The sequence below is a fragment of the Acanthochromis polyacanthus genome, chromosome 17 (assembly GCF_021347895.1).
Source record: "Acanthochromis polyacanthus isolate Apoly-LR-REF ecotype Palm Island chromosome 17, KAUST_Apoly_ChrSc, whole genome shotgun sequence".
NCBI lineage: Eukaryota > Metazoa > Chordata > Actinopteri > Pomacentridae > Acanthochromis > Acanthochromis polyacanthus.
The window spans coordinates 38,373,816-38,398,312 of record NC_067129.1 but is presented as its reverse complement, the minus strand read 5'-3'; the positions used below and the strand labels follow the sequence as shown (position 1 = coordinate 38,398,312).

Below are 24,497 nucleotides of genomic sequence, written 5' to 3'. Positions count from 1 at the left end.
AATTGTGTTATTTCTGGTGAAATGCGGGCAAATGACAGCATGAAGTCAAATTATGGCGACATCAAGAAACAAAACGCAGTTCGGTAAAGTCGGAAATATATTCACAGATTTGGATTTCCGGCATCAGTAACTCTTTAAATATACATGGTGAAAACATAAATAATGCCTCTTTCCCATTGTTGTAAGGTGGACAATGTGCTACAAGCCCAGTTTAATCAAAAGTCGCTGTCTTTCAAGCTGCAGAAATAACATCGGTTTCTATGCGCAGTGCGATGAGTGAACAGGGACCGCCTGCAAATTACAAAACCACTGCAACAGCAAAGAGAGACACAAATATTCAACAACTTCACTCTTACACACTGTAGGTGTAACAGGGATAAAAATCAGGCTATTTTCCCCAAACTTTTGTCTTCCCCACACTTCTTAAGACCCTGAACTCACCAGGTCATGTGACACACTAACATGACCATGGGAGCCAATCTTGTGCCACCAGAGCATTTTGAAGGTCCCCTTGCTCCTCTCATCCTCAGTTGGGAGAGAAGCAAGGAGGAAGCAGCTGCAGGTCAGTCCTTCAAAACAAATTGTTTGACAAAATACTGATCATGTCTTGGTGACTCAGCTTTCTATTTTGATAACTTTAGAACTAGACCATATGCTCGTTGGGGACCTCTGTTCTTTTCTGTGTGCACCCTTGCTATCTGAACTGGTGAGTTTGAATTTGTCTTTTGAGTTTTGTCATTGGTCATGTTAGCATTAGTCATTAACCTCCAATGCTAATGCTAACATGTGGCTTATTGAACATTTTTATGTGTGCATTTTTCATTTTCCTTAGTTTTAGTTTATATGCTAGCATGCTAACTTTAACATGCTATGGCTAAGATGCTAACTATGGTTAATAATGATGGTGATCATCTTATGAATTCATTTTTTGGCAAATTTGGATAGATTATGGCATGCTAATGTTAACTTAGCTTTAGCTTCAGTTAGCTTTGTTTGATTTTGTGGTTTGGTCTGTACAGGCCAGGTGCCCCTGCTTTGCCTTACCCTGCCATGCAGTCCAACCACTGATGGCGAGCTTGAACAAGGCCAGGAGCCTACGGAAGCCCCGAAACAACTCAACCCAATTCCACCATTAATGGTCTGGTAGGAGGCTTCTGCAGCCTTCCTTGAACTCTCTCATCTCCTCAATCGAGCCATATTTCCCCACTCACTCAAACTCTTCCTGGACATTGAGCGCTCTGCCTCCAATTGCAACTCTTTCCAATAACTATTCCGCTTGTATGGGACAGGTGTAATAGACCTTCGTTTTTATATTTAAAACCTGGAACTGGAATGAACTGTTTTCCCACTGTGCACACATGATTTTGCCAGTTTACAATTTGTATACTTTGTAAATATTATTTTCCTTTGTCAAATCGCTTTAATAATTAATTTAATATAATCTCACACAACTTATTTTTCTTGTTTGTCTTTATTTACTGCACTGCTCTCCAGTAGCCGAACTAGAATCTTCTGATTGATTCCACTAGCCAATACATTAGTAATAACACAGCACTTACCAGTCCCTCCAGGAATTTGCGATGTTGCAATCGCGCAAATTCACGCGAAATCAACCAATCTCTGCGAATTTTGAGATAATATGGTGCTTTCTTTCATCTTTCATGTCTTCAGTTCACATCTCTGCTAATCACACTGGTCCACTAAGATCTCCCATCAGGTACTGGAGGCCCAACAGAGACTGTAAACCTGACTCACCTCCTTCAACACCTGCAGACCAACTTCATTAGGTCAACCACAGTGAACTTCCTGGTCTCCTGCCGCAGGCTGTGGTTCAGCAGCTGTGCAGCAGAAGATCTATTCTATTTTATTCTCTTCTGTTCTATTCCATTCTATTCTCATCAACATCCAAAATGTGGAAATCCAGAGGAGTTGAAAATTAATCTGATCTGCTGACTGGGGAGTTGATCTGGGAGTTTGGGATGGAGGCCCATGAAAAACGACCGAACACAGGAGTTCATAAAGATTTGCCCAAACATTGATCTCCACATCTTCTCATTCCTGCTTCCTGCCCAACACCTGAACTGGACTGAGTTCAGTGATTGAACAAACTGAACATTAAATGTTTGTTCTGGTGTTTCCTTTAATTATTTATTTTTATTTTTATCAAAGTCTACCTGAATCATTCTGTTTAGTAAACAGAACAAACTAAAACAGAACCTGGAACCAACACTTCACAGGTTCTTACAGGTTCTGGCTTTGTGATGCAGGTTCCAGGTTGTTAAGTTTCTGTAGTGAAAGAGGCCTCACTAAGAGAAACTAGAGCTAAAGGTCGGTAACAGAACTGATCTGAGTCATAGAAATACAGAATATCTCCCTCAGCTATTCTGGTCATCATGAATAAAACACATTTTAAATGGGCATCAGTTGAACAGGTTGATGAGTCCTGACCTGAGAGCTTCTAGTTTACAGTGTGGACTCTTCAGTCCAGCAGAAAGACTCTCCACTCCTGAATCCTGCAGGTTGTTGTTAGTCAGGTCCAGCTCTGTCACACTGGAGGACTTGGAGCTGAGGACTGAGGACAGAGCTCCACAGCTTCTCTCTGACAGATTACAGCCACTCAGTCTGAAGAGACAAAAAGCAGATTATACTGATGAAACAGCAGCAAAATGAAAAAGGATCTTCAGTTTCCAACTACTTACAGAACTTTCTTGGAGGCTTTGACCACTGGCAGCAGCCTCAGAAGAACCTCCTCTGAAGCAGAGTATTTCTTCAGGTCAAACACGTCCAGATCTTCTCCTGATGACAGTAAGATGAAGCCCAGAGCTGACCACTGAGCAGGAGACAGTTTATCTGTGGACAGATGTCCTGATCTCAGGGACTGTTGGACCTCCTCCACTAGAGAAACATCCTTCAGTTCATTCAGACAGTGGAACAGATTGATGCTTCTCTCTACAGACACATTCTCACTGATCTTATTCTTGATGTACTCCACTGTTTTCTGATTGGTCTGTGAGCTCCTGTCTGATGTTCTCAGCAGATCCTGTAATTTGTTCTGATTGGATGTTAGTGACAGACCCAGGAGGAAGCGCAGGAACAAGTCCAGGTGTCCAGTTGGACTCTGTAAGGCCTCGTCCACAGCTCTCTGGTAGAAAACTGGTGGATCAACTTTCTGTCTGAACAGAAAGTTGATCCACCAGGACCACCAGGATGTTTTTTCCAGCAGGTTAATTCCAGACTTTCTGAAGGTCTGATGGACATGAAGAGCAGCCATAAACTCCTGGACGCTCAGATGGACGAAGCTGAACGCCTTGTCTTTCTCTTTCCATCCATCTGCTTTGAAGATCTCTGTGAACACTCCTGAGTACACTGAGGCTTCAGTCACATTGATGCCGCTTTCACTCAGATCTTTCTCATAGAAGATCAGGTTGCCCTTTAGCAGCTGTTTAAAAGCCAGTTTGGCTAATGAGTTAATGTACTGAATGCCTTTTTCTGGACCATACTTTTTTTCTGTGTGATCAATCTGAACTATGAGAAACTCTATGTACATCTCAGTCAGGGTTCTGGGCAGATCTCCTCCCTCTCTGCTTCTCAGCAGCTCCTCCAGAACTGTAGCAGTGATCCTGCAGAACACTGGGATGTGGCACATGATGTGGAGGCTTCGTGACTTCTTCAAGTGGGAGATGATGCTGCTGGCCTGCTTCTCATCTCCGAATCTCTTCTTGAAGTACTCCTCCTTCTGTGGGTCGGTGAACCCTCTGACCTCTGTCTCCATGTTCACGCAGTCATCAGGGATCTGACTGGCTGCTGCAGGCCGTGTGGTTATCCAGAGGCGAGCAGAGCGCAACAGGTTTCCTCTGATAAGTTCCCTCAGCAAGACCTCTATTTTAGTTGACTTTGTTACGTCAATGGAGCGAATGTGGTTGACATGAAAGTCCAGATGAAGGCGATTCTCATCCAGGCCATCAAACACAAACAGCAGTTTGAATCTGCTCTTCTTGTAACTGCTGTTTCCTGATGACTCCAAAGTTGTAAAGATGTCATTCAGAGCCTTCTCTGTTACGTCTTTAGTTTCTGGGATACAGAAATGAATGAGCTCTGCCAAACGAAACTCTTGTCCCTGCAGTGAATTCAGGTCACGGAAAGTGAATGGGAAAATAAGATGCACATCTTGATTAGCTCTTTTTTCAGCCCAGTCAAACACAAATTTGTGCACGAGGAATGTTTTACCAATCCCTGCAATCCCATTGGTCAGTACTGTTCTGATGGGTATGTCTTTTCCAGAAGGATGATTGAAAATGTCGCTGGGTTCGATCCGTGTCTCTGTGTCTGATGGCTTCCACACATTTTCAATCTGTAGGACCTCATGCTGTGTGTTGACGTGCATGTCCCGGCCAATAGTGATGTACAGCTCTGTGAAGATATCAACCAGAAGTTGCTTATCTGTTGCACACCCCTCTGCCACACACCGAAACTTCTCCTGGAGGTGTGATTGAAGCTTCTCTTGGTAATCTCTGATGTGACGTGGTTCTGGTACCGGAACAGTCACATCTGTGTCAAACATGAAAGGAACAGTGTGAGGTATGTGTCTATTGAAACCTCTTTGTGATGATCCTCCACCTGCACAAGTGACTCTGTCTTTCTGGAGCTGAGGGTTGTCAGCTGAAGAGCTACATTTGGAATCAAGTGGCTCAACTCCATATAACCTCCCTCACTTCTACTGCAGCCTCTCTGACAGAAGCTGCTGCCTGCGGGAGCTTCAGCCGCATGCTTTTGGGCTTTCTGTTCGTGGTTTCTTGTGTCCATTTTGGATTGGTTGGTTGCAATAAAATAATTTTTAGTCACCACACTGCGTTTGTCAAATGTAACATCTGTTGTTAGAAAAAGTTAACACTAGCAACTAAGAAGAGGTTGGACATTTAATTATCCAGTTATTTAATTATCCTGATGATAATTAAACATTGGGAAACTGTGTGAATGAGATTTTTCTAAATTTATCCCTGGGGGTTTCATGCTAACTTCTACACATAATGCAGCAACTTACCCTAATCATTTGGAGGAAAGTGACTGAAAAAACTGACTGAAAGATCAATTCAGCTAAAGGACTACCAAGACAGTTAACTATCAGAAAACAGAATAGGAATTTAGATGGAGGCAGTCAGAAGGGAGAGGACTTTCCTCAACTCGAATTTATAGACTGGTGGACGTCCCAAGGCATTTCTCTTCAGCTTATTGTATATTGCATTTTTTGGATGCTTAGGTGTGTTAAACTAATTTCATGAATATGCCAAGTTAAATTTTTCCTAAGTTGCCCTTGGCAACAGGCAAAAAACATGACCGATGGATCAAATGCAACTTTAGCGCCCAATGGTATTGCGACATATATAATACTTTTTTGTGTGTAGCAGTCTAAAATTGTAAAATTATCATTAAAATTATGTATCCATGCAACAGCAGTAATAGGAAAAGATCTGAGGGAGCTCTGGTGGGAAATTGGTGTGATTGTACAAGAACTGTTGAAAATTCATTGTGAGCGATTAACCCTTTGAGACCCACAGTTGCAAAGTTGCAAAATTGATTTAAAGATGCTTCATGAGACAACTCAGATGATTTTTTTAAAAGTATAATGCATGGGATTTTGAGGGATTTCTTTCAATATTGCAAAAATTCAACACTGGACTTTAATGGGTGCTACTAATTTGCACAGAGGGCCTCTCATCAAGTCATGAGTAAATTCATTAATTGTGCCATCTATGGCAATATACAGTGTCTATACTTTATATATGTATAGGTTATGGGATTAAAATTAAAGCTGAACTCAATTAATTTTGTATAGTACTAACAGTCAGAAGTTTGGACATACCTTCAATGCTTATGGGCCAATAATCCCACATGACCTTAACCAAGAAGGACTTGACCACTATTACATCCCAGCAGCGATCCTAGAAATGATCACCAGCTATCTCTCTGGGTTCAAACTCAGATTTACATGAGCCCTGTTCACCACCAGTTGGCTGGACCTCCAAAAGGGGATTCCAACAGGGTGTACTATCTCCATCTTGTTCATTATGGGAATGAACCTACTGATATCCACAGCAGAGGGCTTAACCCTAAATCGGAGCTGGGCATTGTCCAGCCAGTGCTGAAAGCATTCATGGACGACATCACAATAACAACAGTGACTCACGTCCAAGCAAGGTGGTTATTGGAAATTTTGGGCAGCGTTGCTTCATGGACAGGGATGCTGTTCAAAGCCAAGAAGTCCAGGCACTGGATTATGAAGGGCAGAGTTACCAGCAAGTTCAGTCTCCATGTTCAGTGCGAGATCATTCCATCCATCGAAGACAATTAAATAAAGTGCCTGGGGAGGTGGTTCAATGCCTCGCTGACAGATGGTGCCAATGCTGCTCATGCCGTGAAGCAGACTGAGGAGTGATTGAAGAGGATCGATAAATCTTTACTTCCGGGCACGTTTAAGATATGGCTCTACCAACATGGCCTCTTGGCCAGGCTCCTTTGACTCTGTGCTGTCTATGAGTTCCCCACGACATCGCAGAGGTCATTGAGAGGAAGACCAACAAGCAGCTACGAAGATGATTGGGCATTCCCCCAAGTTTCCCCTCAGTGGGCCTTTACATCCGATCTGGGCAGCTGCAATTACCCAGTCATTGGTTGTGAAGGAGTACAAGGTAGCAGAGTCATTTTAAGCCTGAGAGATTCCAGCAACCTGGTAAAATAAACAGCTGTCACAACCAGGTCCAGGTGCAAGTGGGCTGCCAACGCAGCTGTGGAGCAAGCAGTGAAGTCTCTGAAGCTGCGAAACATCGTCAGCAACCAATGTGGCCATTGGCAAGCCCTCAGGTTCACTCATTTCCAGTCTTGGGAAGATGCAAATGCAAGGTCCAGACGAAACATGGTGCAGGTCACGTGGCCAGAGCTGAGGTGACTGAAGCCTTACTGTATCTCCTTCCTCCTGAAGTCTGTGTAGGACACCTTTCCTTCGCCATCACAGCTGCACACATGAGGGCTGAGAGAGGATCCACTCTGCAAACACTACAGCCAGAAGGGGAGTCTGGCACACATACTGTCTGGGTACAAAACAGCTTTAACCCAACGGCGGTATAGATGGCGCCATGACAAAGTTCTCCTCTCACTCACTGATATTATAGAGTGGGAGAGAGGCAAGAAGAGGTCAGCTGACACAGTCACAAGGAGGATGATCTCTTTCCTTAAGGAAGGAGCTAAGCCAATTTAGATGACAAGAACAAAGCTCAACAGCTTTCACACTGCATAAATACAGGCACTTATACGATTCATCACAGAGAGATCACCGTGATAACTGGGTTATGAACAATTCATGGTGTGAAATTAAAACAAACTGCTAAAATGCTACTATTCGGTAAAATGCCATGTTATAAGTGGTGTAAACAATGGCAAACTTCTTCTACTCTTGTACTAGAGTAGAGTAGGTAGACATGTGTTTGTGATACACTGCCCCCTGCAGTTTGGGAGCAGATGTCACATGGAGTATAAAGCCACACACGATCTCTTCCGTGCCCCCGGTAAATACACAAAGTGTGTGTGTGTGTGTGTGTGTGTGTGTGTGTGTGTGTATGTATATATATATATATATATATATATATATATATATATATATATATATATATATATATATATATATATCAGTGCTGTCAAATGCTTAAAATTTTTAATCTGATTAATCACAAGGTTGCTGTGGATTAATTTAGATTAATTCCGATTAAATGCCATTCATTTTTAATCTATATTAATTGCATATCATTTTGCCTGAGCAAACAAATTCAAGAAATAAAGGAATATATATGCACTTAATGTCAGGGCTCCCTCCTCACCCCCACCCCACCTGGCTCCCTTTACCTTTTTCCCATCTGTCTCCCCCTGTGTCTCTCCCTCTTTCTCCTCTCTCCTGCTCCTGTCTCTCTTCCTTCTCCTCTCTCTCCCTCCCTCTCTCTCTCCCCAGCGCTGCACTCGGTGGAGCGCGGCCAGACGGCTGCCTCCACTCGGTAATCAGCCACCTCCCCGGGATCCGCACAGCTGTGGCTCGTTCCTGATTACTCCACACCAGCAATAAAAGACCGGTTCATCCTCCCACACGTGCCAGATCGTAAATTCCTGCCACGCAGTCAGTTTCCCTCTCGCCGTTTTAATCTGTTGATACCAGTGCTGCTTCTAAAACTGCCTGTCCTCCTTTTCACCTAGATCGATCCAGCTGCCCTGATCTCCTCCCGTCCTGCCTTCCCCTTCGTGCTCCCCTCCGGATTCCCTTCTCGGCTTCCCCTCCTGGACCCCTGGATCCTCCCGCAGCCTCACCACCCCGGACCCTCTGTGCCTGGCTCTCCTCTGGCTCCCCTGCCTTCTGCCTGCCTGCCGCCGCGAGCTCTCACGCTCTCCCGCTCTCCCGATCGCCTCACTCCGCTACACCCAGACCGCTCGCGGTCCACGGATCCCTGGCTCCCCGTTCCGTCCCTGGACTCTTCTCCTTCACACCACCCTGGACTCCTCTCTGGCTCCTCACCCCTCCATGTTCTCCCCACCTTCCCTCAATAAACTGGCATTATATCCTGACTCAGCCTCAGAAGTGTGTTCTCTGCTTGGGTTCGCCAGCATGAAACCGTGACACTTAACATGTTTATTAAACACCTGTGCTTTAATTAAAGGCCTAAGCCTGCGAAAATTTTCGCAGGGTAACTTCGAGTAGAGGTGGGGAGTAGGGGGGACCTGAGGTCCCCTGAGCCCATTGTTGTGACATAATGGTTCCTTAATGAGCCATTCACTTGCTTTAACGTATGTTAATGCAGCATGCAGTCTCCCCAAACCTGTTTGTCCCATGTATCTGGTTTGTTGGGCTAGTGGGTGTGTGTGTGAAATTTTGATTATAAAAGCATAAGACTTCTTCAAGTCAAGTAGTCAGCAATGGCAGCAAGAAGACCACGCAAGACATACAGTGCTCTGGAAGCCTTAGCTATTTTGCAAGCACTTCCAGATGTGGACTCTGGAAGTATTGAAGAAGATTCCTCCTCCTCCTCTGATGAGGATGTGCCAGCACCAACGGATTCACAGCTGGCACAGCCTGTTCACATGAGACCTACACGAAAGCGGACAAAGAAACTAATAATTGTTGAAGAGGAAGAAGATGAAGAAAGGCCACAGAGCAAAAAACGCAGGGACACTGGAAAAAAGTCTTCCTCATCCCAAAAGCGCAAGCACACTGAACAGAAGTCCCAGAGAATAGAAGAGAAAGCCCAGAAAAGCAAAGAAGCTACAGAAAACTCCAAGGTATTTACATATTTTGCTTTTATAATGTAGCATGTTTGTGGTTTTATTTATACAGTATACTGTATGCTCGTAAATGCAAAACAATTCCCCGTTTTGGGCAATAGAGTTGTAATCTTTTCTCATCTTATCTTTAGGCTGGGCCAGCAGAAGAGACAGCAAAAGATAGCACTGTTTGGGTCCAGTGACAAATTGAGGACTTCAGCACCGTTCAGCCAACTCTGACAACTCAGACATCGTTCGCCAATGCAGGACCGACAGAGATTGCAAGACGCAAAGTGACAAGTCGCTTGCAAAGCTTCCTCTGTCTATTTGACATCAGCATGCTGTTGACCATCAGAGACTGCACAATTCACAAAGCCCGCAAAACAATCCCTGACTGGAGCACAAGTGTCTACGAGCTGATGGCATTCATCGCTGTATTGTTGTTCAGAGGAGCGACTGGCGGAGCTGGTGCCATGCGGGACTGCTGGTCAAAATACTTCGGCATTCCGGTTATCATGTCCACAATGTCCCGGGACCGATATGCAGAGCTGATGCGATATTTACGTTTTGATATCAAGGACATCCGTTTCTGCTATTTCAGACATTTGGGGGCGCTTTGTTCAGAACTGTGTGTTGTCATACAACCCAGGGCAACACATAACTATTGATGAACAGTTATTTCCCACAAAGGTACATTCTACAGTACATTGCATCCAAACCGGACAAGTTTGGAATAAAGTTTTGGATTGCAGCAGACTTGGACACGAAGTACATGTGCAATGCCATGCCTTATTTAGGAAAAGACCCCAGCCGTGCTGCAGGTGAGCGACTTGCAGATAATGTTGTGACAAGGCTTATGGAACCCTTTCTGGACAGAGGCAGGACTGCCACGATGGACAAGTTTTTTACGTCATTGCAGCGCGGAGAGGTCCGGTCGCCCAAATGACATTTTTTGGGCCACCAACATATGTTAATTTAGACATTTTTAGGAGCCAAAATCAACTTTTAGTGGCCAAAAAAATGAATCCTACTTTTTGCATCCTTTGTGCGTTAAATGTGTAATAATTTGTCTGTGTGTGTCACATGTCGATGTTTAGTGCATTTTATGTGCCCTTGGAGGAGAAGAAAAAAAAATCCAGTTCCTCCTCCACGTCAACTTGTTAGCTGGAGCCGCCAAGCTATCACTGGTCACTGGGCAAAGTGTGCCTTAAAACCCCCCACGGCCGTGAAAAGTCACCCATGAATGAGCAGCGCATTGTCCGGAGCTCCGAGCGGGCGACTGTGACGTTGACAGCCGGAACAGGTGCGGTTTGTCTCGGGCAGACGAGCGGCGAGGAGCGGCAGGTGTTAGCCGAGCAGCTAGCTGGGGATAGCTAGCCAGGCGGGGAGTCTGAGCAGTCTGTGACCGGGGAGAGCAGCCGGCGGACCCGCCGAGTTAAAAATGACAGCTCCGGTGGCTTGGTGCTTTCCGTTCACGGTGCTCAGGCTCAGTTGGTGCTGTCCTCCGGATGCCGCCACCACATTCTGGGCTGGTTCTGGATCCGACGGAGTCTCACAGACTCCCACGGGATGTTAACGACATCAACATCAGCAACAATAAAGTGTTCAAATTTGAAATTAAATCGGCGGAAATCCGTGGATCCGCGGAAAATTGCCATCCCTGAAACTTGGATTTGGAGGTCAGTCGCCCAAATCAAAATATTTGGGCCCCTAACCAGCGTGTTAAATTTCAGTTTATCATTTACACATGTGCAATGCAACTGCCAGATCACAGTTTTTCCACAAAGGCGCAAAACATTTAGTCTCAGCTATCTGGAACTAAACAATCTAGTATTTGACTTCATGATCAAAACAACTTGTCAAGGTCTAGGATTTTTTTTTAAATTTTACAGTTTTACAATTTACAGTTTGTCTTCTCTGTAATTTTTGACACCTTGCAAAGTCGTCCTGCGTGCTGAAATGAACCATGTGGCTGGCCGGTTTTGGACTGCGGGCCATATGTTTCACACCCCTGGTAAAAAATAATCAGAGTAGATAAGCCGAGGTGGTGACGTGATCAAGTACGCCGGGGTTCCAATTGCATATTAACAGTGTGTTCTAGGTAGTCTGTATTTGGCAAGTACGCAAGTACAGACTTGCACAATGGCCAGCACAGTTTGTGTGCCATGAAAAACAGGCAGAAGTTTAAAAAAATAATTCAGCTAATTAGTTCGGCGTAGACAGATCTTTTTCTCCCAGTCGCTCGTGTCCCCCTTGTCCGCTATTTGAGAAACACTGCAGTAGGTCAAGACCCTTTAGACAATAGAACCTAAAAACAGAGATCTGGACCAGCAGTCCTGTTCTGGACTCACCAGGATCCTTATCAAAGTACATCTACTGAAGAAGTCACAGGAACCACAGCGATATAGGAGTGGAACTGGAGAATGTTTAACTTTCTAACCCAGCTTAAAATGGGCACCAGTTTAGAAAATTTGATTTGAGTATCATCAGCCATAAAACTGACCATTCTGCTACAGCTACACTACAACCTGCTGCCTCATGCAACTTCATAGACAACCGCTTCATTTCAGACATGATGAACTGCTGCCATCTTTATTTACAGACCAAAGAATCCATCAGTTTCACCTTCAGTCTGAGGAAGAGGAGGCTGAGTCTGAGAGGAGGAAGATTTTCTGTTCTCTGAAGTCTCCCCAACATCACTGACATGCACTGACAGACAGTCAGAGATCACATGTTATATTGTCCACTGCTTACTAATTCATGTATTTTAGTTACAACAGACTTGGAAGGTACTTTATGTTGACATTTATTGATGAGTTTATGGTGTTGACTAACTCTGGTTTTCTGACACCAAACTGCTCCTTGTTGATCCTCAGGGCCAGTGACCCCCTGATTAACTTACTCAGCTGTTAGGGAATCACCGGACCAGCTCTCCATCCTTCGGGTCCGGTCCTACTGCCCCCTGAGATCTTACTCAGAGGGATGCTGCAGAACTGTTAAGCTGGTTGACGAGGAAAATTCGCCTAGCTGTCTCACTGCCTTCATCCAGATGCCTATCCCTACTTCCTCTGATAATTAATTTAACCGAGTAGCCACTTCGGTATAGTTAAATTTAACCACCAGATACACCCGTTAACGGCAGCTTTTCCTCTCATAGATCTGGCACTTGTTAAGTTGCTAGGTTTAATTCAGAGATTATGGACATATAGACAACCTCTAGGATATGTTTATACTGGGCCAACCTGACCCCTATGACTAGGTAACCTTTCAGAACCTTGCTACTATCATGCACGCTGTAAGTTAACTTATTACATCAAGAGCTAGATGTATAAGTATTTATTCAGGGATAATACAAAATAGAAATAGAATTTAAGAAATAATAAAAGAAAATAGCACTTGCAATTTGTTGTCTTTAATTGCAGAATAATGCTTTATTGATATATTTTAGCAGGGCACAAGCATAGCCAATAAATCATCAGACAAATAATCAAACATTAGATAATATTCAAACCACCCTTAATCCATATCCCTACTGGTCTTATGCTTTCTTAAGAAAAAAGGGGAATGCGTGTTACCTAATGTAACGGTAATTTGGAGGGAGTAGAACAGCGGGTGTGGCCACACCCGGCCGCTCACCTGAGCCCACCAAGGAACCCAGGGGGAAGCTGGAGAGAGCGTTAGTCCAAATTTCAGGTCTGCATGTAATCCAGTTTTGGGCCAGGAAAAAAAAAACTTTGTTAATCCATTCAGGTGTTATTCCTCTGGAAATAATAGAATCCAGTGATACTCCATCAGTCCATTGTCAAGTCCCGACCACAATCCTGTAATCCTTAACAACGAATAAGATGCAGTTCCTTTAGTCCATTATTCCATCAGAACAGTCCTTCCTTCAGCAGACCAAGTTATTCCACTCAACCAGAGTTACGTGGTAATCATCCCCTGTGCTCGGACTAATGTCCGGATTGCACCCAGGCAGATACCCGCAACAATCTCCCAACTTGCATCTCCATCAGATGTAATTTATAGTTTACTGTATCTTTACCCCCTCCCAACTCACACACTTGCCCCATACACTGACCGCATGATCACCTCCACTTTTAAGGAACTGAAACTGTCTGTTTTGGACTGTCCAGACAGCCCATCTTGCCCCCCCTGATCTCTCCTGTCTGCAACTCAGCACAGGCTCCTGATCAGGAAATGGAAACGCAGATGTCAGCCTCTAACTGTCGCTGGCATCCCATTGTGCAATCTTTTGGACAATGTGTACAGACTTATTAAAAAAAACCCAATCTATTCTGAGTTTAATCTTTACGGTGAACACTTGACTCTAGTTCACTTAACTCATGACTTCTCACCTCATAACAGTAGTCAAAACTCTTTCTAAAACACCTCAGTTTCATAGTAATCAAAACTCTTAAAAGCATTCCCATTTCATAACGCATAAGTTCCTCTTTTTAGTCAAATCTATCAAAAACATCAGTTTTCACAGTGAGCTGCTGTTCTGACTTCTACACTGTTTCAACATTAAAGAATGTAAGAAATAGACACTTGGTTAGATCAAACACATTCATTAGGTTATGGCATAATCTGATCCTAAATCACAGTTATATCACAATGTTCCCTTATTTAGCTGTTGTTCTGTCAGAGTCTCCCCTTTGTGGCTGATTCTGGGATCTCATATCTCCATGCTTCACAACACCCCCTTCTATGAGATCCCAGTCAGCCCCTATAAATGGCTGGTTCTGGGATCCCATATCGCCGTGCTTCACAACACCCCCTTCTTGGGATCCAGAACAGACATTTCTCTCCTTTCCTTCTTTCTGATAAAAGCAACCCAAAAGTTTGGGATAACACAGTGGTTGATTATTAGTTTAATTACATGTTCAGCAGTGAGCAAGCATACAGGTCAGCCTGTTAATCGAGGCCTTTGTATTTCTTCTGGGGCGCCTCCCTCACATCGTATTCAGCTACGGGGAGTTCAGCACCCACAGGCGTTGTACCGATATCCGAAATCCTTCTTGGTCAGTCCAAATAAATCCTTCAGTTAGGAACCTTCAAAAAAGGTCTCCCAGTCGATCGTGGTTACCCAGGTACAGCTCGCTGATACTCAGACAGCTCCCCAGCTCCACCTGGTTTCAACTTCTGCAGTCACTTTTTAATCCACTTCTTGAATGCAGGTTTCTGCCTCCTCTTGGATACATCCAGCATGGAAAAAACTTGTACATCCTCATTCTCGTTGGACCAAAGTCCTTTTTCAGAACATTCCAACTTTCTAAGAGCTCTGCCTGCCCAGAGCTCTGGTTGTGCATCTTCTCCTGGTAACCCCCCCATTAAACAGTGGTCACTCTAACGAAGGGGGGCAGGCTCTGTGTGCCCGTGACCATATTCCTGGTTTCCTTAGTCAACAACTGGACTCAGCTACTCCACTCTCTGGAATTAAATTTCAAGCACGAAAGGTATCTCTCACCTTTCTTCTTTCCCCACTCACTTGGGACGGTGTTTCATAATGAGCCCTCCTACCCGCTGTCCTCTGCGACCAGTGTTGTAATCCACACACCTCACAGCTCTGCAGGACACGGCGTAGTCCGCTCCTAGAAATCCAAAGTCAGCTTATCCAGCCGTCCACGCGACAGAATGACACCACCATGGCCAAACACCACTTAACCTTTTTTAGATGTAATGCACACAATAACCTGACTTTCTACCACCAGGAAAAATATTCATTCTTAGTGACTGTGATAGGGATAAAGTGAATTTCCAATCTGTTAACTTTAATTGCAGGAAAAATGTTTTCATAAAAGAGAAGTAATATTCACCCAGATTACATAATTTGGAGGGAGAGCAGTCACGGTGTGGCCACACCCGGCTGCTCACCTGAGACCCGCCGGGGCCCAGGGGGAAGTGGACGGGGGTCCGACCAGATTTAGATCTGCATATATCCATTTTTGTTGTTTGGTCCAGTATTCCTCACATGGAAAATAGAGTTCAGTAATGTTCCTTCAGACAGCATTATTTCCAGATCACAGTTCAGTAATCCTCCAACACTGCAGGAAACGCAGTACTTTGGTCCATAATTCCATCAGAACAGTTATTCCTTTGCAGATCATGTTGAATTCCCTGTCCGAGTTACGTGGTAATCATCCCCTGTGCTCAGACTGATGTCTGGATTGCACCCAGGCAGATACCCGCAACAATCTCCCAACTTGCGTCTCGATCAGATGTAATTTATAGTTTACTGTATCTTTACCCCCTCCCAACTCACACACTTGCCCCATACACTGACCGCATGATCACCTCCACTTTAAGGAACTGAAACTGTCTGTTTTGGACTGTCCAGACAGCCCATCTTGCCCCCCTGATCTCTCCTGTCTGCAACTCAGCACAGGCTCCTGATCAGGAAATGGAAACGCAGATGTCAGCCTCTAACTGTCGCTGGCATCCCATTGTGCAATCTTTTGGACAATGTGTACAGACTTATTAAAAAAAACCCAATCTATTCTGAGTTTAATCTTTACGGTGAACACTTGACTCTAGTTCACTTAACTCATGACTTCTCACCTCATAACAGTAGTCAAAACTCTTTCTAAACCACTTCAGTTTCATAGTAATCAAAACTCTTAAAAGCATTCCCATTTCATAACGCATAAGTTCCTCTTTTTAGTCAAATCTATCAAAAACATCAGTTTTCACAGTGAGCTGCTGTTCTGACTTCTACACTGTTTCAACATTAAAGAATGTAAGAAATAGACACTTGGTTAGATCAAACACATTCATTAGGTTATGGCATAATCTGATCCTAAATCACAGTTATATCACCATGTTCCCTTATTTAGCTGTTGTTCTGTCAGAGTCTCCCCTTTGTGGCTGATTCTGGGATCTCATATCTCCATGCTTCACAACATCCTTCAAAGTAAAACCTAGTGTTCCTCTGACATTAGTCTGCCATATCCAGACCATTCTGAAGAACAGAGTGTTCTGGCTTCACCTCATCATCATTCTGCTATAGAGGGAAGAAGGTCTGTCTTTTCACATTCCGGAACCTGCGCCTGTGAAAGTGGCTGCAAAGTTTGGTGTCTCTTAACTGTTTCCAGGTTTTGCTGTATTTTTGCTATATTTTTTAAATATTTTGTCGTCTTATTGACTGCTGATGGAGGTTTCTGCTGGGAGAAGAATCTATTCAAGAGAAGAGCTTTTTTCATTGAGACAGAACAAATCTGGACTGCAACATCCAGTTCCAGTGGACATCTTGAGGTGTTTTCGTGGTTGCCGTGCTGGTGCAAAGGTGAAGGCTAGGAAATGGAGATACAAGCCCTTTCTTCCATCAATCATCATGGGAAAGGTGAACTCTTTGCCATACAAAAGTGACGAGCTGGAGACACTGGTGAAGACGGACAAAACATACCGTGAATGCGGTCTCCTGTGTTTTACTGAGACCTGGTTGAATCAAAACAACTCAGACTCAACTGTGGATCTACCTGACTTCACTCTCATAAGGTCAGACAGAGATGCTAAAGCTAGTGGCAAGAAGAAAGGAGGAGGTCTGGCTTTATTTGTTAACCAGAGATGGTGTAACTCCTCACACATAACGGTTAAGGAGAAGTTGTGTTGTCCAGATATTGAATTGTTGGCAGTTGGACTTCGGCCATATTATGTTCCAAGGGAGTTCAGTCACATCATAACAATACTTGTATACATTCCACCCAAAGCAACTGACTTGGTTCCATGTGATGTTTTGCATGATACTGTTGCTAGGATACAGACTCAACATCCTGAGGCACTTGTAATAATATCAGGAGATTTCAATCATGTCAGCCTCTCCTCTCATCTGACTGGATTTACACAGTTTGTTAACTGCCCTACCAGAGAGAATAAAACCCTAGACCTGCTATATGCCAATATCAAAGAAGCTTACAGAGCTACTGCCTTACCACCACTGGGCAGGTCAGATCATAACCTGGTTTATCTGCAGACCTGTTACAAACCTTGTGTGCTGAGACAGCCTGCAACTAAAGTCCAAATCAGAAAATGGACTCCTCAAGCTAGTGAAGCTCTAAGGGACTGCTTTGAATCAACAGACTGGAATGTGCTCCTGGAAACAGATGAGGACAGCATGAACATTGACAGACAGGTGGATTGTTTTACTGAATACATCAACTTCTGTAGAGACACAGTCATACCAGGCGTAAACTAACCGTGACGTCACCCGTTGGTTTCAACGCCGAGAAAATGAAGCCCGGATTTTGCTACTTCCTGGTCGCCATTTTGGATTTTTTGGAGCCAGTGACGTAAAAAGCGTCATCAAACAGACTGGACCAGAGAGCAACTAGGGACAGGATTGGCTGAGGACTCTCTTATCCCGCCCATGTTTTACCGCAGAGGCTTCTGTTGCTGTCTATCAAGTATAGCCATGCCCCCTGGCTCCGCCGACTTTAACGATTTATTTAAAATTCAGTATTGATTTATTTTAAGATCGGCCACCTGATCTCTCATTTTGACCATGAAAACTAACGGGAAAAAAATCCTGAGCTGTAGAACATCAGTCTATCAAATTTTATTTTTTCCAAAAATGAGTTGGGGTCTATGGAGAAAAAGCTTCTTGGAGCCAACCCTAGCGGACGGCGTGATATTGCAAGTTTTTGACACTTCCGGGTGGGCTTCAATTCTGGAGCCAGATGCTACGTCCATTATATATACAGTCTATGACTCATACCTGCAAAGACTGTTCGCTGTTTCCCCAATAACAAACCATGGATCACAAGCGACATAAAGGCAATCCTCAACCAGAAAAAAAAGCTTTTAGAGATGGTGACAAAGAACGCCTCAAAGAAGTGCAACATGAGCTGAAGAGGAGACTGAAAGTGGCAAAGATGGAATACAAAAAGAAGATAGAGAGGAATTTTCAACACGGTAACATCCGTGATGTGTGGAGAGGAATCAATACCATCTCTGGACACAACAATAAAAAGAGGAGGGAGCCAATAGTGGGTGATGTAGAAAGAGCTGACGAACTCAACAGATTTGACACTGTGGACACACCTACTTCCGCTGCTACTCCTCCTTCTTCTCCTCAACATATGGAAATCCCCACTATAGCTCCTCTTTCTCCTCCATCTCCTACACATGTCTCCACAGCTGCAGCCACTTCCGTTCCAGCACCTGTATCCATCTCTGTCACAGAGACAGGGGTGATGTTGGAGCTTCAGAGACTTTGCTCTGGGAAGGCAGCTGGCCCAGATGGTGTATGTCCAAGGCTGCGTAAAGACTGTGCTGCACAACTGTGTCAACCTCTCCACAGGATCTTCAACCTGAGTCTACAGCTGGGGCGGTTGCCTGCTCTATGGAAAACATCCTGTATTGTACTGGTACCAAAAATCAAATGTCCGGCTGAACTAAATGACTACAGATCTATTGCTCTGACCTCACACATCATGAAAACTTTGGAGCGGCTGGTTTTACATCTACTGAGGCTTGAAGTCAAAGACACACTCGATTCCTTGCAGTTTGCATACAAAGAACACATTGGAGTGGATGATGCCATCCTCTTCATGCTTCACCGTGCCCTGTCTCATCTGGAGGAACCTGGAGTTTATGTGAGAATCATGTTCTTTGATTTTTCAAATGCATTCAACTCCATCCAACCCACCATCCTCAAAGACAAGCTCACAGAGATGGGAGTGGATCCTTCCTGTGTTTCATGGATTACAGATTACCTGAGAGGAAGGCCACAGTTTGTCAGGCTGGGGAACTGTGTTTCTGGGACATTAATGAGTAGTACTGGGGCTCCACAAGGAACAGTCCTGGCTCCATTCCTGTTCACTCTGTATACATCTGACTTCAAATCCAGCACCGAGTCCTGCCACATTCAGAAATACTCTGATGACACTGCTATCGTGGCATGTATCAGAAATGGACATGAAGCTGAATACAGAGATCTGATAAGTGCCTTCAGTGACTGGAGTCACAAAAACTGCCTGCTACTCAACGCCTCAAAGACAAAGGAAATGATCATAGATTTCCACAGATCCAAACCCCCTCTTCAGCCAGTCAACACTTGTGGCGTGGACATCGAGATGGCGACATCATATAAATATTTAGGTGCCCACCTTGATAATAAGTTGGACTGGTCTACAAACTTAGACTTCATCTACAAAAAGGGCCAGAGCCGACTTTATTGCCTCAGAAGACTTTGATCACTGGACATGTGCAGTAAGATGCTGCAGATGTTTTATCAGTGTGTGGTAGCAAGTGTCCTGTTTTATGCTGCAGTCTGCTGGGGAGGCTGTATAAAAAAACAAGGATGCAAGGCATCTGAACAAACTGATTAAAAAAGCTGGCTCTGTGGTTGGAATCACAATGAACACATTGGAGGATGAGGTGGAGAGACGGGCACTGAGCAAGATGGAGGCCATTCTGACAAACATGGATCATCCACTTCACATCTGCCTCAATGAACAACGAAACATCAGTGGACGGCTCCTATCCCTGTGCTGCACGACCGAAAGATTTCGGAAATCTGTCTTGCCATCAGCAGTCAGGCTATTCAATTCAAAATTAAACAGATAAGAACCCTGACAACTGAATTTCCCTTTGGGGATGAATAAAGTGATTCTGATTCTGATTCTTTTTAAAGCAGCCACAGTCATCCAGGGTGGAGCTAAGCCCAGGATGCAGCAACAGTGTCCCCTTAAATAGTCAGCCAACATGGCTGCCTTACTGCTGGATCAAAACCCTCTCAAGACTTGACATTTCCAGTGTGGTAGGTCACTGGGAGGTTGTTCATGGTTTAAAAGTTGAACATAATGTTACATAGTACTACATACTAACATGCCAGATGGTACGCACAGAAAAAGATGTAGTATGTTCCAGTACATATTATGTTAAATGTAGTATCTCAGAAATACTCAGATGTCCTACAGCATTCAAACTGATTCTGTAGAATACAAATTAACATGTTTTTCTGGCTGTTCTGACCCACATTATGTGAACAGTCATAGCACTTAACAATGTGTCGTGGAAACAGAAATAGGTTTGAGCTGCTGAGAATCACAGTCAGATGACACCACATTACTACAGACTGGGATAGTCAGTTTAAGGCTCCATATCATGAAATAGAATGTTCTAATTGTATGAACACTGCAGGACACAGTGAATACTTTGTGATGACAAACTGTAGTATGTATTTAAATTAAAAGGTTTGTGATTTGGAATGCAGCTGCTTCAACAACATGTCTCTGCCCTTACTGAGAGCTGATTGGTCAGCTTCCATCTGGTTGTAAACTGCAGGACCACTCCCAGCTAAACAGCATGAATGAAGAATCTTCAGAAACTGTCTGATCAACTCATAATTTGGTGAACGCAGGTCAGGACATGCTTTGCTTCCAGAAGGTCAGCTCTTACAGAACTAATTTTGGTGTTATATCAAGGTTTAAACAGCAGGGGGCAGCATTCAGTCAGTAGGGTTGATCAGTAGATTGTACAGAGGAACTGACTTTAAAGTGGACTCAGGAAAAACTGACAGAACCTGAACTCTATCAAACTGTAGCAGAACCTGAACTCTATCAAACTGTAGCAGAACCATCATGCATCTTTCTGACTGTAATGATATCATGTTGTTCTTGTCTTGTGACTGACCTTCTGGTCCTGAGCTGCTGGCAGGTAAACTCTGCAGCAGATCATTCCTGTGGATCTTCTCTAAAACCACCCTGGTCACCTGCACAGCTCCCTGATCTCCATAAGTCTGCACCATCACATTCACAGTGTTACACCTGCTTGTTGTCTGTAGTTGGCTCTCTTTGATGGCTGGGAGGTCTTGAACATTGTTGGTCTTCTGCAGGAACCACTGGAAATCAGAGAGCTGACCATCATTAAGATCATCCAGGATGTTTTTGAGGAGCTCTGACGTCGTCATGGCTCCCTGATAAAGTCAAAGAAAATGTCAGCAGTTAATGAACAGTTGTGTTGTTGGTGTGGTGAAGGTTGTTGTCTAGCAGCAGGACTGCAGTTAATCCAACAGGATCACTGACAGCAACACTGAGGGGAACCAGCAGGGGGCGCTCACTGCTGTCTGTTAAATATTACTCATGGAAGTCACTCTGCAGTCTCTGGACCACAACACAAAGATGATCCCACATCAGTGGTGTAGTCTACATGATACACGCCGTATACTAGGGCTGCAACTAACGATTATTTTGATAATCGATTATTCACCTACATTTTAGTTTTGCCTTTATTTTCCAATGTAAAATATTAATAAAGGGCCTATGTCATTCAACGTATATTTTAAGAGCTTTTAACCATGTTACAATGTCCTAAATTCTTCAAAAAACCTATCCAGAGTTGGATTTTAGTATGTCTCAATTAGCAGCAATCAAAACACTGACTCATCAACACATACATACTCATACAACCATCCAACATCACAAGATCTTAAATGAAGTTTCACCAAGGCAACATTTATACTTTAAAAACATCTTTCCTGTAGAGAAGCATTTTCTGGGCACCCATGTATTTTAAGCTATACTACAATAATATCACAAGTAAGGGCTCCAAAAGTAGTGAACTAAATTTAAGGTAGTAATCTGAGAACAGAAAGAAAACAGAAACAATTTACATACACACATATATATATATATATATATATATATATATATAAAGCTGGTTGAGAGTCGAAAGTTACTTTAGTGCCTTTTCAAGAGTCTGTGTGTGGTTCGCTCTTTCATTTTTTCATTTCAAAATAAAATCTAAAAAGTCTACCGGGACTTCTGGTTATGGCCGCAAGGTAGAAGGTCACGTTCGAACCTGCTCCCTACAATAATCCTACTTAATCCTAAATTTGGACCGAAAAACGCTCCAAAATTGTGAAACTGATGCAAAAAATGCCTGGTGCTGGAAAAGCGTGTAAAGAAAGGTCAAAATTTGCTACGCATTCCCCTTCTCTCCTCTGGGAAACACTAAAGGCTGTGATCAGGGGTGAGATTATTTCACATTCAGCTACAATAAATAAAATGAAAAGAATTCAGCAGGAGCAGCTTATTAAAGACATATTTATGGTGGATGCTCTGTACTCTGTCTCTCCCTCCCCTGAGCTCTACAAAAGGAAGCTGGATCTCCAAACACAATATAATTTGCTATCAACGGAAAAAACAGAACGTCTCCTACTAAAAGCACGGGGATATGTCTATGAGCATGGCGATAAAACCGGGCGTTTATTAGCACACCAACTTAAATGCCACTCAGCCTCTCAACAAATCCCACAAATACGGAAAGAAGACGGCGAACTAACTATTGATCCAGAAGAAATAAAAGAAATATTCACCACATTTTACTCAAATCTGTATACATCAGAGATGACGAATGATTGTTCTGACATGGATCATTTCTTTAACAGCATCCAGGCTCCTTCTATAACAACAGCTCATAGGACTGAAACTGAGCGTCCACTAGACTATACAGAAATCGTAACTGCTATGAAGGCAATGCAGAACGGCAAGGCACCAGGCCCCGATGGGTATCCTATAGAATTCTATAAAAAGTTCTCTGATAAACTGTTAACAATTTTACTTGATATGTTTAATGACTCTTTATTTCATGGGTCACTCCCACAGACATTGACTGAAGCATCGATTACTCTTTTGCTGAAGCCAGGTAAAGATGGCACAGAATGTAGCTCGTATCGTCCCATCTCTCTCTTAAATTGTGATGTGAAGATCTTGGCCAAAGCCCTTGCCCTACGCCTAGAAACCACAATACACAATGTGATATCTGTCGACCAAACTGGTTTTATATCAGGCCGACATTCATTTACAAACATTCGGCGGCTCCTAAATGTTATCCACTCTCCTGTGTCCAGCGTGGTACCAGAAGTGGTCATCGCGCTGGATGCAGAGAAAGCATTTGATAGGGTAGAATGGGGTTATTTATTTGCTTGTTTAAAGAAATTTGGATATGGCCCTAATTTTATAACATGGATCAAACTTTTGTATACCTCACCTAAAGCCTCTGTAACCACAAATGGTAAGCGCTCACAATATTTCCAGTTGTCAAGGGGCACCCGCCAGGGTTGTCCACTCAGTCCATTGTTATTTGCCCTAGCCATAGAGCCTTTATCTTTATCACTTAAAGCATCCCCATCAATCACTGGGATTCATAGGGGGGGGAGAGAGTATAGAGTATCGCTTTACGCAGATGATTTGTAAATGTATGTGTCTGACCCTGTGTTGTGTGTTCCCCATATTACCCATGCCCTAAGGAGATTTGGCATCTTTTCTGGGTATAAACTGAATTTTAGTAAAAGTGAATGTTATCCTATTAATGATCTGGCTCTTCTAATACAAGATGGTACTCTACCATTCAAAATGTCCAGAAATGGCTTTAAATACCTGGGCATTAATATTACACGGGACATGCAAAATCTCTTCCAAGAAAATTTTTGTTTACTATTTGATAAAGTCAAATTAGACCTGAAGAAATGGAAACCACTTCATCTATCCCTAGCGGGGAAAGTGAACTGTATTAAAATGAATGTGCTCCCCAAGTTTCTTTACCTGTTCCAATGTATTCCTCTTTATCTTCCTAAATCTTTTTTTAAATCTATTGATAAGGCCTTAATTTCATTCATATGGGACGGGAAGAAACCTAGAATACGATTAGAACTCTTGCAGAGGCCCAGAAATCAAGGTAGTTTAGCCCTTCCAAATTTTTGTCATTATTATTGGGCCTCAAATGTCCAAAAAATTATGTATTGGCTCAATACACCTGATGCAGACTGGTGTCAGCTTGAAGCTGCATCTTGCATCTCCACCTCTCTTAGAGCCCTGGTCACCTCCAATCTTCCCATCTCTTTCTTACAGTACACTAATAATCCTATAGTCATAAACACTCTCAAATATGGATTCAGCTTAGACGGAACTTTGGGTTTAAAAACCTTCTCTATCTAAGTCCCATACATAATAATCACCTTTTCCAGCCAGCTAGGTTAGACTCGGAATTTAGACTTTGGCAGAGACGAGGCATTCATAATTTTAAGGATATGTATATAAACTCCATTTTTGCAAGTTTTGATGAGCTATCGCATAAATTCGACCTTCCTCAATCCAGCCTGTTTCGATATTTCCAAGTCCGTCACTTCCTTCAACATCAGGATCCCAATTTTCCATACATAACATTACCTTCTGGTTTAGATGATCTGTTGAAATCCCCATTCA

At 43.4% G+C, this 24,497-nt stretch overlaps 1 protein-coding gene across 3 annotated transcripts in view; it reads right to left on the bottom strand.

Moving 5' to 3' along the window:
- LOC110971983 (NACHT, LRR and PYD domains-containing protein 12-like) overlaps positions 1-24,497 on the bottom strand; it is a 58,869-nt gene that overhangs the window by 11,564 nt on the left and 22,808 nt on the right. For 2 of the 3 annotated variants that reach the window (XM_051937319.1, XM_051937320.1), the window contains exons 3-5: positions 20,926-21,208; positions 2,700-4,548; positions 2,449-2,622 (exon numbers count right to left, since the gene is read on the bottom strand). In XM_051937319.1, coding sequence (XP_051793279.1) covers positions 2,449-2,622; positions 2,700-4,548; positions 20,926-21,202 — 2,300 coding nt within the window. In that variant the 5' untranslated portion in view covers positions 21,203-21,208. The remainder of the gene's footprint in view (positions 1-2,448; positions 2,623-2,699; positions 4,549-20,925; positions 21,209-24,497) is intronic. The other variant, XM_051937321.1, reaches the window with a different exon arrangement.